General features: G+C 32.6%; 2 protein-coding genes across 2 annotated transcripts; one reads left to right on the top strand and one right to left on the bottom strand.

The window, feature by feature from the left end:
* The first annotated feature begins 1,783 nt into the window (after positions 1–1,783).
* LOC130812771 (40S ribosomal protein S13-2-like) lies at positions 1,784–6,035 on the top strand. Its single transcript, XM_057678366.1, has 6 exons — positions 1,784–1,940; positions 3,346–3,445; positions 3,546–3,618; positions 3,708–3,846; positions 5,229–5,415; positions 5,515–6,035. The coding sequence occupies exons 2-6, from the start codon at positions 3,423–3,425 to the stop codon at positions 5,546–5,548; spliced, it is 456 nt and encodes a 151-aa protein (XP_057534349.1). The 5' UTR covers positions 1,784–1,940; positions 3,346–3,422; the 3' UTR covers positions 5,549–6,035.
* Positions 6,036–6,379: 344 nt separating this feature from the next.
* On the bottom strand, positions 6,380–11,459 carry LOC130812770 (uncharacterized). The gene is made up of 9 exons (XM_057678365.1): positions 11,069–11,459; positions 9,610–10,067; positions 9,415–9,516; positions 9,219–9,300; positions 9,060–9,079; positions 8,899–8,959; positions 8,047–8,123; positions 7,016–7,123; positions 6,380–6,827 (listed from the first exon to the last, which is right to left on the bottom strand). Exons 2-9 carry the CDS (start codon positions 10,024–10,026, stop codon positions 6,795–6,797), a joined length of 900 nt encoding a protein of 299 aa, XP_057534348.1. The 5' UTR covers positions 10,027–10,067; positions 11,069–11,459; the 3' UTR covers positions 6,380–6,794.
* Positions 11,460–12,690: the final 1,231 nt, after the last annotated feature.

Below are 12,690 nucleotides of genomic sequence, written 5' to 3'. Positions count from 1 at the left end.
TTTCACAGAAAAAATATTACTTTTGCAAATAAAAATATTACTTTTGTTTTTAAAAAAATTGGTACTTTCTATAAAAAACAGTGTTATTTTAAAAAAATATATAAATACAAAGTAATACGTTTTTTTTTTTTTGAAAAGTAACACTTTTTTATATAAAAAATAACACCTTATTGTGAGTTATTTTCATAATTTTTTTTGTTTATGATTTTTTTTCTTAAAGTAACACTTATTTGCCTAAAAGTATCATTTTTTTTTAAAAAAAAAGTAACACCTTCATAGTAAAAAAGTAATATTTTTTTGTCAGGCAGATTGGTTTTTACGGTTCTTATATAAGGATGGTTTTCACTTGAAATATATATATATATATATATATATATATATATATATATGTGTGTGTGTGTGTGTGTGTATATATATATATATGTATATATATATATATATATGTATATATATATATATATATATATATATATATATATGATTAAATATATGGGTAGGATCAAGTGAAAAAAAATTAAAGCGATGAAAACTGAAAATCTGAGTAAGATATACATATCGTGGCAAAAGGTTTACATATTATCTTATTGGATGTATATTTTTTCTGAAGTAAAAAGTTAATATTATTTACACAAATGGCATGTAGACGCTTATTTTGAGAATTTTTTTTTGATAATTAACTTATTTTTTTCAATTTTTCATTATAATAAGAATAACAAGTCTTTTATGAGACCGTCCCACCGTGAGGCGAGTCTATACAAGTAGTCCGTTAATAAAAAAAATAAATAAAAAATAAAAAATATGAATTTACACTTTTATAGAAAATATTTTTTTTTAAAGAGTTTAAGCTAGTTCAATTGAATACACCTCAATAAGAAATTTAGTTTTAAAATAAGGAAAAGTTGTTGAGAATAATTCCTACTTTTTACGTTTTCCTGTGAATAACCCTTACTTTTGATTATTCATGAAAAATCCGAACTTTTCACCTTAGTTGCTCACAGCACTCACGTAGAAATTGTGATCGGCTATAGTAGGTAGAAAAGCTGAGTTTAATGTATTCACCAAAATAACCTTGTTCAACATTTAATTCCATGCCAATTTGAATTACATCCAAATTCATTTCACCCCAAAATTCTAAGGTTCATCCTAAAATCCCCAATTTGCATTTCACCCCCAAATTCAAAGAAGAAAGGTTTAATTTGGTCGTTTTTGTTGTTGTTCTTCACAAAAATGGTGAGCTGCTATTCTCATGGAGGTTTCGGTATTAGTATTTGCGAATTTCTGGTTAAATGTGCGAATTTCTGCTATTTAAAATGTGCAAATTTCCGTTTAATTTTCGAATGTAATCCCCAAAATTTTTCGAATTTATGTTGTTCTTCATCAGAATTAAGAAATGGTGTTGTTCTTTTAGCCTTGTGGATGGTGATGTTCTTCATCATTATTTTCAAATTTGGGTTCATCATTTTTCGATGAGAATTCATTTTTGCAAAAAGAGAAAAAAAAATTAAAATAAAGGGGTGAACTGAATTTTTTTCTTCTAAATTTAAGTTTAACTAAAGAGAAATAGAGGAAGAAGGAGGAAGAAGATGGCAATAATAAGAAGGAAGAGAACAGGTTAGAAACGACTCTATCACCTGCTGTAGCTGGTCACATTTTCAAAAAGATGCTATGAACAAATAAGTTAAAAAGTTCAGATTATTCATAAATAATAAAAAATATAAGTTATTCACAAAAAAAAAACGTAAAAAATAGAAATGATTCTCAACAATTTTTCTTAAACATAAAGCACAAGGACCCGGCCCAATGTAAAATTAGAAACCCTGTAAATTCTATCTGATCTGCATGCGCCATCATACACTCATTTCATCTTCTCCCTCTATCTCCATTCGGCGCTCCACCAACAAACCATCTCATCTTCATCACGCCACTAAGGAAGGCCAAAGGTGAAATTTACATCAATGTCGTCATTTCCATTTAATTTTGAATATCGTTTTCTGGAATCTGATTTTTAGGTTTATTTTTCTCTAAATAATACTTGTTTCGTTTTTTAGTTGACTCCCGTTTTGGGTTTTCTGAAATGCGTTACAGCTGAATCGTGTGAAATCTAGTTTTTTTAATGTATTATGATATCATGATTCTTGCCTTTTCGTTTTCTGGTAGTGATTTCGTGTAGTTGTTGTTTGTCCTTGATATCTTTGTTGGTTGTTTTTATTGATGTTTAGTTGTAAATCTAGCACAACATGCCTTTGGATTTTTTTTATTTCTCGACCAAGTGAACCTGATTTGTAGTCATTTTAACCGGGTATCATTTTCTTGTTGATGGCTAATATGTAGTTCTCATTATTATCATCTATAATTCCTGTAATATTTATTAGGAGTAGTTTATTCAGGTTCTTGAATGGTTGTGTTTTGGTTTGATTCATCTCCATCAAAAAGTTATTCTTTTTTCTATCTCTTGATGTTTTCATTGATGTTTTGTTTTCTTGTGGTTTTCATTTCATAATTTTAATTGCTGTATAGTTGTAATGGTTAAATTTTGTTGTAAATTAATATAATCATGATCACTAATATGGTTCTATCATTTGTCACAATTCTCATTTCTGAAGTTGAATGGAAATTAATGCTGGTACTTCCTGCTGATTTGAAATGTTATACCTTGCCTATTTCTATATAACTATTTATTGAATATTAATGGATTTATTTTCAAGAATAAAGTGCTTGTAAATGATATATGTATTTTGGAATCTATGATTTGCTACTGCCTGTGTTTAGCTGTATGTTTGTAACATCAAGGCAAACATTCCGAATAACTTGATGCAAATTAGTAACTTTTGTGCAATTAAGTACAATGGTCAATAAGATCAAATCGGTTAATTAGGATTTTGGATTGTGTTCCAAAAATTGGTTCGGTTCAGTTTGTATTATAAAAAGTATGATTTGGACTTGGACTAAAAAGCAAAATTGTATTAAATTTGGTCAGATTTAGATTTGTATTGAATCCAAACCAAACATCGAACTTTTAGCCTTGTATGATAGTTTCATTTGGTTATTAGTTTTTAATATTCAAAGTGTCAATTTTTATACTTAAAATGATGTATCAAAATATGTGCATTACAAAGAAAAAACCTCTATTCTTGGGATAGACTGTCTTTCCAGGAGACAAATGCCCTACTCTTAAATAATCCAACAAATAAAAATTATGAAAATATACAATTCTTAATTAAGGTGCGTATTTAAGAAGGTCTCATTGAGGTATATTGTTTCTTAATGTGAAATAAATAGAGGAAACCCATCATATGAACTTAATATGGGCCATTTTAGATTAAGTAATATCGGGTTTTTTCTCAGTCTCTTAAGCCACAAGAACCTTAACCAGCTATCGTCATCAGAAGAAGTTGCATTGTCATTGCAATTTTGTCCTCACCATGGGTCGTTTGCACAGTAACGGGTATTTACTTTATTTTCATTTCCTTTTTCTCATTCATTTTTTCTTACACTCATTAGTTGCGTAATATAATTTTTTTGTTTTATGATTTATGATTTCTCAGTAAGGGTATGTCTTCCTCTGCTCTCCCATACAAAAGGACTCCACCTACTTGGCTTAAGACTACTTCTCTAGAAGTAAGTATATCAATCGTTTTATTTTTTATTCTGTTTTGGATAATTTGAGGAATTGAATGTTTTTTTGATGGGTATTTGTTTGATATTAGGTTGACGAGAGTATATGTAAGTTTGCTAAGAAGGGTCTTACTCCTTCTCAAATTGGTGTGATTTTGAGGGATTCTCATGGTATTGCTCAAGTTAAGAGTGTTACTGGTAACACGATCCTTCGTGCTCTTAAGGCTCATGGTAATTGACTTATATTGTGCTTCTGTTTTAATTTTTGTTAATGTTTATTTTATATTTTGTATTGAGGAGAGTTGGATTGTTAAAAGTTATATTTGATCTTTATCATTCAGTGGTAATCAGATTCGTGTTCTAGGTGACGAGTATTGATTTGTTGCTATATTTGTAAAGTTGATGAATGCTACATTGTGTAGCTTGGATCAAAGGTTTAAGTTTGTCGAAGATCCTATATGTAAGGAGTACTATTTGCTTTCGTAGCATGAGAATTGATCTTTGCGAATTCATGTCAGTCTATCACCTATCTGCTTGCTTATGTTGCTGTGTGTGGAGTGACTATTGTGCTGTAAGTTGGTATTGTTAGATTTGGGTCTTTTCGAGCTTTTAGTTCAGAAGTTTGGCACATTGGGCAGTAGTTGTTACGTTCACATTTGTCTATGCTATTTAATTCATGTCATAACTCCAATGTGAACCAGCTCTGCTTAGGCGTGACTTAGGAGTTAAAAGTCAGATGCATAATATTTTTTGGTAATATCAAAGGCTTTTTACTGTTGGGCCTTGGTTTCGTGCAATTTCATGTTATCAGATGTATGAGTTTTGTTCTGACCAGCTCCTGTTTAGGTGTGACTTAGGAGAGTTAAATTGTTAAAAGTTATGATTGATGTTTTTCATTCAGTGGTAATCAGATTTGTGTTCTAGGTGACAAGTAATTGATTTCTTGCGATATTTGTGAACTTTAATGAATACTGCATTGTGTTTGTAACTTGGATCAAAGGTTTAAGATTGTTGAAGATCTTATATACGAAATATTATTTGTGTTGTAGCTTGAGTGTTGTATTTTTTGGTCTGTTTACTTTTATTGCTGTGTGGAGTGACTATTCTTAGTATTGAGTTTGTTTTGGAGTCTTTTTGCGTTGTTAGGCCAGAGCTTAGGCACATTGAGCATTAGTTGTTACTTTCACATTTGTCTATACTATTTAATACATCAAGTCATAGCTCCCAACGCGAACCAGATCCTTCCTAGGCGTGGCTTAGGAGTTATGAGTTGGATGCACAATATTTCCCGGTAATAACAAAATCTTTTCACTGTTTGCCTTTGGTTTTGTGCAATTTCATGGTGTCGGATGTTTTTAGTTTTGTTATTCTTTATTAATTGCAAGTTGTCTTGATGGTGTTGAGTGTGCAGTTTGATCATTTTGTGTTGCTCATGTTATGTACTTTTTAACATTGTGCTTGTACACTGTAGAACCTTGTAAATTCCGGCCTCAGTGTGGTCCGTCGGTACTATTTCACATGAGATGTTATTAGTAGATTTATGCTTGGAGTAGTTAATTTTTGTAGAATAGCTTGTTAAACCTTTTCTGTAATTGTCTGCCTATGTTGCTTAGGTCTTGCTCCTGAAATCCCAGAGGATCTTTACCATCTGATTAAGAAGGCAGTGGCCATCAGGAAGCACTTGGAGAGAAACAGGAAGGACAAGGACTCTAAGTTTAGATTGATTTTGGTGGAGAGCAGGATCCACAGACTTGCACGTTACTACAAGCTGACTAAGAAACTCCCACCAGTCTGGAAATAGTAAGTTGACATTGCTATGCGCATAGGAAATTATTCCATATCTTTTATTGATATTTGTCTAGCAAATAGCTGACTGTATGTTCAAATGTTCACGTGCAGCGAGTCTACAACAGCCAGTACTCTTGTGGCCTAAGAATCGGATTTTGATGAAGTAGAAGAGAGTCAATCATGAGGCTGGACAAATGTGTTCCAATTTCGTTGTGATTGACTTTATGATTGGAGTACGAATCATATCATTAGAACTAGGATGAGAATATTTGTTTTTCTATGCTGCTGTAAAGCTCAAGGATGTGTATTTACTTGCATGTCTTGGTAATTTTGTTAGCTGTGAAGGCATTTAGTTTTGTTTTCTACAATCACTGTTTTTGAACTGTCTTACTATAGGCTTCTCCTAATCAACACAAGTGAAATGCTCCTCAAGTATCCTCTATTTCTTTCTGATAGCTCCGTTTCTTTTCATTTCAATACATTTTGGCATAAGTGCAGCTACTATAAGGGAAAAGTGTGTATTAGTTACTCCAGCTGGCATGCAGCATGTATAATTGCCTCTAAAGAGGAGTATATGACATTGTGGGCTATTTGGTTGTTGATATGTAATTATGAGATTTATAATGGTAAAATCTCTTGACAAAGCCAAATGATCATTTATTATTCAATTTTGTTTTAATTTAATGCAAGTACAATTTTGTTTGAAGGTCTAAGGAGGTGGTAAATGCAATTATTTGCACTAAAATTTATTTCAGTTTATATTGTTAGTGATTTGTTTTTATTTTGGAAGAAATATACTACTTTATTCATTTTGAATATATAGGGTCTAAGGAGGTGCTAATTCATAATCCTACTTGAAAAAGTGATATTTGCACAACTAAAACAAATTTTGATTCTTATGGGTTACAAATATTTTAAGCCAAAAGCATAAAATTTAATTATTGAATTTCAAACTCAAGCTCATTCACACACTTCAGCTTATCATGATTGACCCAAAAGTCCAATATTTTTTGTTATTTTCAAAGCTTGTACATTCAAGAGTCGAGCCAAACCCTATCTCCCTTATCTTTTGCACTATTATGTTATCACTTCTGCTATACAATTCGATGTTAATATCATTATGAGTAGTTAACAAGTTTTGATAACTCTTGATACAAGTTTATGTTACCTACCAAAATTTTACCCATGATGGAAATAGGTTTTAAAGAATGAATACATAAATAGGTCTAGTACGTTACCAACCAAAGGAGGAAGGGAAAAGCAAATAGTTGAGGATTACATTAGAATGGCAATTGCCCCGATCAAAATATTAAGTCAATAAAGCATTTTGCTCAATGATGAAATCGGTACTTTGCCATCACGGATCCAGCTTCAATTCCCCTTAGCATAGGTCAGATATCCGCTTCTGTTTCCACTTCCTCTTCCTAAATTTCAAGAATTAATCATTCAATCAATATTTGAATCACCAAATGAGTATACTAATCCCAGGTTAGTTATGAACAAGTGCACTTGAGACTTGAAACTGAATATATGACACTTGAATTGTCCTAGTTACAAACCTACCAAAAAATTTCAATAATACAGATAAAAGGATAAAAATCGGACATCTTACCGCCATCTTATCCCAGTCCTTTAATTTAGAATTTGTCAACATGTAACTGTCACGTAACGGAGCCCATGCAGGTTGATTACCGTCTTCTCCAGCTTTAGAAGTAAAAGCCTGTGTTGCACAAAATTTGGAGTCTGTAAATTTGGAATGCTGATCTTGAGACAAGAAATACTAACAAAAATATACAAGCCTAATTACAAATCAGAAACGGCAGGTCAGAGAAGCTCATATCTTCGGATGTGGACAATTTAGTCTGCTTTGTAACAGCTACATGGCATTAGAAACCTTGTATGGAGAAAAAATACAATACCTCATGTTCTCAAACAGAATTAAAGAACATTGGATTCTGGGGAGGGATACCCAAAGTTTTATTTTAAGTGTAAGATCAGTTTCTGAAAACTTAGCACAAATGGTTACCGTGCATTTGCAACAATAAGTCTGTGAAATCAAAGTAATCTACAAAGAACCACTCATTTATTCCCAGTATTTTCATCACCCTATTACCCTTAATATTAGAGCTTCAAAATATCAAGATATCTTTGAATGCCATTGTCTGGAAAAATCATTCAATATTAAGTGTACAAGCAAGAATGATTCTGCAACAACCTTTTTGAATTTTTCAATATTTAGAAAAAACAAATTGGATGCTTCTAAGAAAAAGTCTATCACTAGAAGGTTGTTTTGACGAAGGGACAGTAGTTTACAAGTTATTTTGTTTGAATTACTTTTAAGGGTAAAAAAACAACAATGCCAAAGCCTTAAGCCCAAATATATGGGGTCGGGTACCTTTTAAACATAGATGCACAATGCTAATCCAAAGGAAGAACTCTTAGTACTATGTCAGAATCACATCAAACACCGAAAAAGAAACCCAACAAAGTTTTTTCTGCAAGTGGGAGTGGGTATGATCCAGAATTTAATGAGATATAAGATTATGGAAATGGTGAGAATAAAACCACTCACCAAGTGGTAGATTTGAAAATTTCCATTTCAGAAAAGAAAACAACAACACAAAGTGAAATAAAATGGCAAACCTTGGTGGTAGTCTCAGATTGACCAGAAACCTTCTTCAATTCTGTCATGAATGCCTCCTTTCTACGTTTTGTCAAAGCTGAAAAAAAAAGACTAACCTATCATGTCCAGAAATAAAACAGATCATAATAGCAATTGCACATAGAGAGAACTCAAAATAGTGCCACAACATAAATCTGACCGGATGTTCCTCAATGTGATATGATTTCAGGTCTCAAAATGGAAGATATGGTGATTTGGATATAAAGTTGAAGGGTCACCATCAAAACAAGAAAATCAATATGACCAAGGATAAAAGCTAGATATCACCACAAATTAATGCAAATAACCTTCAGGCCTTTTCCTTCATACTATACTTTGTATTTCATCCTTTACCTAAACCTGATAAGATACCAAAGTTCACCAATACTAGAACACTATCCCATCAAAATTAAATACCGAGAAACATAGGAACTCACTGGAAGTTCTTCATATTTCTATCTCATCTTCATTCTTGCATAAACCATATTTGCAAAAGATTCATTCACCATTTGATAGCAAAATAATCATAATTCCATGATTAACAATAAACATTTAGGATTTGATCCAAATAATTCAACAGTCATCAAACAAATTTCCTAGCCTCAACCAAATGAAGACATAAGATATAAAAGTAAAATAAGACATTAGAGGCCCCTCTTCTACTGACCAAGATACAAGAAAGGTCACAACCAACTAGAGTACTTGTATCCAAGCTTCCTCCAGAGCAGTGTTGTTACACAAGAAAACAAATAGCTAGAACTATGAATGGTGAGGCCATCCTCAGTGCAGGGTTTCCTAAGAAAAAACCATAAATTGTAGAACAAGAGCAATACCCTTAGTGTCTTTAAAACTTGAAGGATTCAACCCTTTCTGAGCATTTTGGGCTTTACTAACCTGGAGATAAAACAGAAAAATGAGCGTATAATATCTGATCCCAAGCATTTTAAGCAGATTATTATGCTACAAAATACAAAAGTAATGACATGGCACTTACAGCATTGAACAACTTGACAACTGGAAAATTGATCATTGCACGAGCATCATGGGCACATCGATTTCAAATTGATATGATCGGTAATCAGATATCATGTAAACAAAGAAATAGTTTACAAAGACTGAACTTTTATTGACAGTAAAGGATCAGTTATAATACCTCCTTTTGTGGCTACACCTATCAGAAATTTTTCATGTGAATCTAAGAAATTTGGTGGCTTTACGTGCCCCTTCTCCTCAATCTAATAACGCATCGAAACAATCATTTGTAAGTAAAAATTTACATCAATACATAAGGAAACAATTCCCTTGATAAAACCAAAAAAAAATCTTTTGAATTCTATATAGTTGGGTACCAAGTGCTTTTCCTTCTTTGCTTCTCCTTTAACCTTGCGTTCACTGGCCTCTTCCACAAGCTTTGCTACAACAAGCTTTTTATTTGCTGATAATACCGGTCCCTGCAATAAGACCCTTACATTGAATATGCCGGTAATGTAATAACATCCCAAAAACTATCTTAAAGAAGAAGAACAAAAACTTGTACAAATTACCAGTGACTCATCATCAACATGCTTTTTCATGATATTTTGAAATGCTACCCTAAAAGCTTTACAACCTTCTGCAAACTTTATGATCCTAGTTTGAATTTCACGTTCCTCATCTAAATCCTCTTCATTACCAAGGCCTGTCTCATCATCACTGTTTCCAGTAAAATCATCTCTATCAACCTCGATCTCATCTCCATCACTTTCCGGTGCAAGCTCATCTTCAGCTTCATCTTGATCATCATCCGAATTATAATCTCTGGCCCTTTTGCGATATAATTTCTGCATTTTCTGACTAATTCTGACCTTTTTACCTATCTCAGATGCAGCTTTCCATTTTTTAGAATCACGATGTTTCTTGGGCATTTTCTTCCTTTTCTTCAACAGAGTGGATGGTGCGGGTTGTTCACCTTCGTCTACCATATTTTCTTCCCCAACTTTAAGAGCTCAATCCTAGAAATTACCTAGGGAAACATCTCAAATTTTCAAGATTATTTTAAACAAAAATAAATTATCCAACACCATTAAATGGCTCCTATCTAGGTGAGATTTGGATGGATGTACGCAACCATACTTTGTAAGTGAAAATAAAAAAGGTTGTTTCCGATTAGTTCTTGATAACAAACATCATCTACAACTTCATATAATAAGTACATATGCTTTGACTTGTCATTTTTATAAAATCAAGTATGGATGATTAGACAGAAGCAAAAGTTTCCTATTCACCCTACTGGAAAAAATAACCACCAGAAACAACTAAATAAAACAAAACCAAGTTACCAACTTCTTAACTGAGATTACTAGTGATGAATAACATCCTTAAACTATAGTAAGCTATCCAACAACAGCTAATTGATCGATTTTAACAATAATTAGAGTCAGTGATTAACCTGAATTGACACCAACAAATACGTCAATATAATGTCACTTTGGTTAGTAAATTTCGGCAGAGTTTTGTTCGGAAATCTCGATCATTTGGGTGAAAATTAGACACCCTTCTCCTTTTTCCGAGGTCTTGAAGAAGTTTCAGACATCATTGGAAGTTAATCTTCCTTCATTTACTGGGTTTGAGATTTTGAAAGTTGAAGTAGTTTCGCTTTCTTTCTCTTCATCTTGAGGAAAAGGAATAGATGATGAGGGAAGATTATTTAATTGTGCTAGACTCGTAGTTCATTACCAAACACATAACAGATTCACAATACACTCCACAAATTCATTGCTAGATAAATTTAAAACATTTAAAATGATAAACTCATAACTCACTACCAAACACATAACACATTCACAAATACGCTTCACAAATTCAATTACATATAAAATCGAAACACTTAATTGAGCATATTTATAATCAATCCATAAATATTATCATGCATTACTCAAATAATCAATACAGGAATAATAAGTAATAACAAATTAACGATTGAAGAAATCAAATTGAATTTTCAAATATAGAAACCCTAATTACGTGAAATTGGAGTCGATAGAAATACTGGAGAAGGTTGTGGTCTGGTCTGGAGGTCTGGTGGATTTCACAAAACACGGTGGCTGGTGGTGGAGGCAATCACGGCAGTCGGCAGCAGCAAGACTCCAAGTGACGAGCAATCAGCCAATCAGCAATGGCGAATCAGCGATAAACTCCAGGTCAGGCTTCAAGCGGTGCAGAGGTGGTGACTGACGATATATGCCGGTGACTGGCGAGGCGAGAGGTGGGTTGTGGGGTGAGGCAGTGTCGGGTGAAGAGTGAGTTTTAGGGTTATAGGGTTACCCTTTGGCCTTTATTAGCTTTTCAATTCATGATTTCATCAAATGAGACGCACAAATTTTAATTTAAAGCATGTTTTAAAGTTGTCCGAGATGGTTTCGTATAAGATGGATTGGATGAGACAAAGGGATGAGAAAAAGGAAGAGCTACATGAGTCAAGTGACAATCGAAATTTTTAGCATTATACTTTTAGGTCCAACATATTAAAGTTTAATATCTACTTATCGTATTCTTAATGCATATTTACATCTTCTTAATGTCTACGTACATTATCCTTAACGTCTACTTACAATATCCTTATTCATTAATACCTACTTACAGTATCCTTAATGTCTACTTATAATATCCTTAATATTTACTTACAACATCATTAAATGTCTACTTATTGTGTTCATAATGCTTACTTACAATATCTTAAATGTCAGCTTAAGATATCCTAAAACCCCATAGAGTAAGCATGCAGTATCTCCAGACACGTTTTTGTAGCCATTGGCACCCAATGCTGTATAGATCCATAACCAAGATCTTCCTAGACGCCTTACTATAGGCTTCTAAACAACATAAGTGAAATGTTCCTCCAAAATTTGGTGTTGCCGGGTTGGTGCTATTCTCTATTTTTTCTAATAGCTTCATTTTCTTTCATTTAAGAACTTAATGACATAAATGTAACGATATAAAGGAATGGAGTTTTGTACTCCCTCTCAGCTGGCACGCTACATGTATAATTGCAAATTTTTAAATTTTGATATTCGAAAATGCTTAGACTAGACATTCGAAATCATATGCCCTTAAGAATAAGTTGAATATTTAAACTGTTAAAATGAAATTTCAGTGGATCAGTCATCCAAACTTAGTCAAAATAATTTTAAAAAATAGCAAAAGTATATTATAATGCTTATTAAAATTAAATATCCGAATATATTTAAAATGTGCAAATCTCAAACTATTCGAATGGAATCTCCACAAAATTGAGATTTAAATATTTATTCGATATTTAAATTTTATCTTTAATGCAATTTAGAGGGACAAAAAGAAAAAAGAAAAATAGAGTTCAACTCTTCGCTTTAAATTTGACCATGTGTCTAAACCCGAACCCAATCCCTAACCCAAAATCAAACTCAAACCTAAACCTAGGGCTGGCAAAAGCTGACCCGACCTGCTAACCTGATCTGAAACCGACCCGAAATTAGCGGGTTTGGGTTTAGATTTTTGACCTAATTAATTAAATGGGTCAACCCGACCTGATCTGTTTATTAAATGGGTTAGGTTCAGGTTGAATATTTAAACCCGAAAAAAACCTGTTTAACCCATTTATTAAATGGGTC

The sequence above is a fragment of the Amaranthus tricolor genome, chromosome 5, assembly GCF_026212465.1.
Source record: "Amaranthus tricolor cultivar Red isolate AtriRed21 chromosome 5, ASM2621246v1, whole genome shotgun sequence".
NCBI classification, from domain to species: Eukaryota; Viridiplantae; Streptophyta; class Magnoliopsida; order Caryophyllales; family Amaranthaceae; genus Amaranthus; species Amaranthus tricolor.
This window is presented reverse-complemented; position numbering and strand designations above follow the sequence as displayed.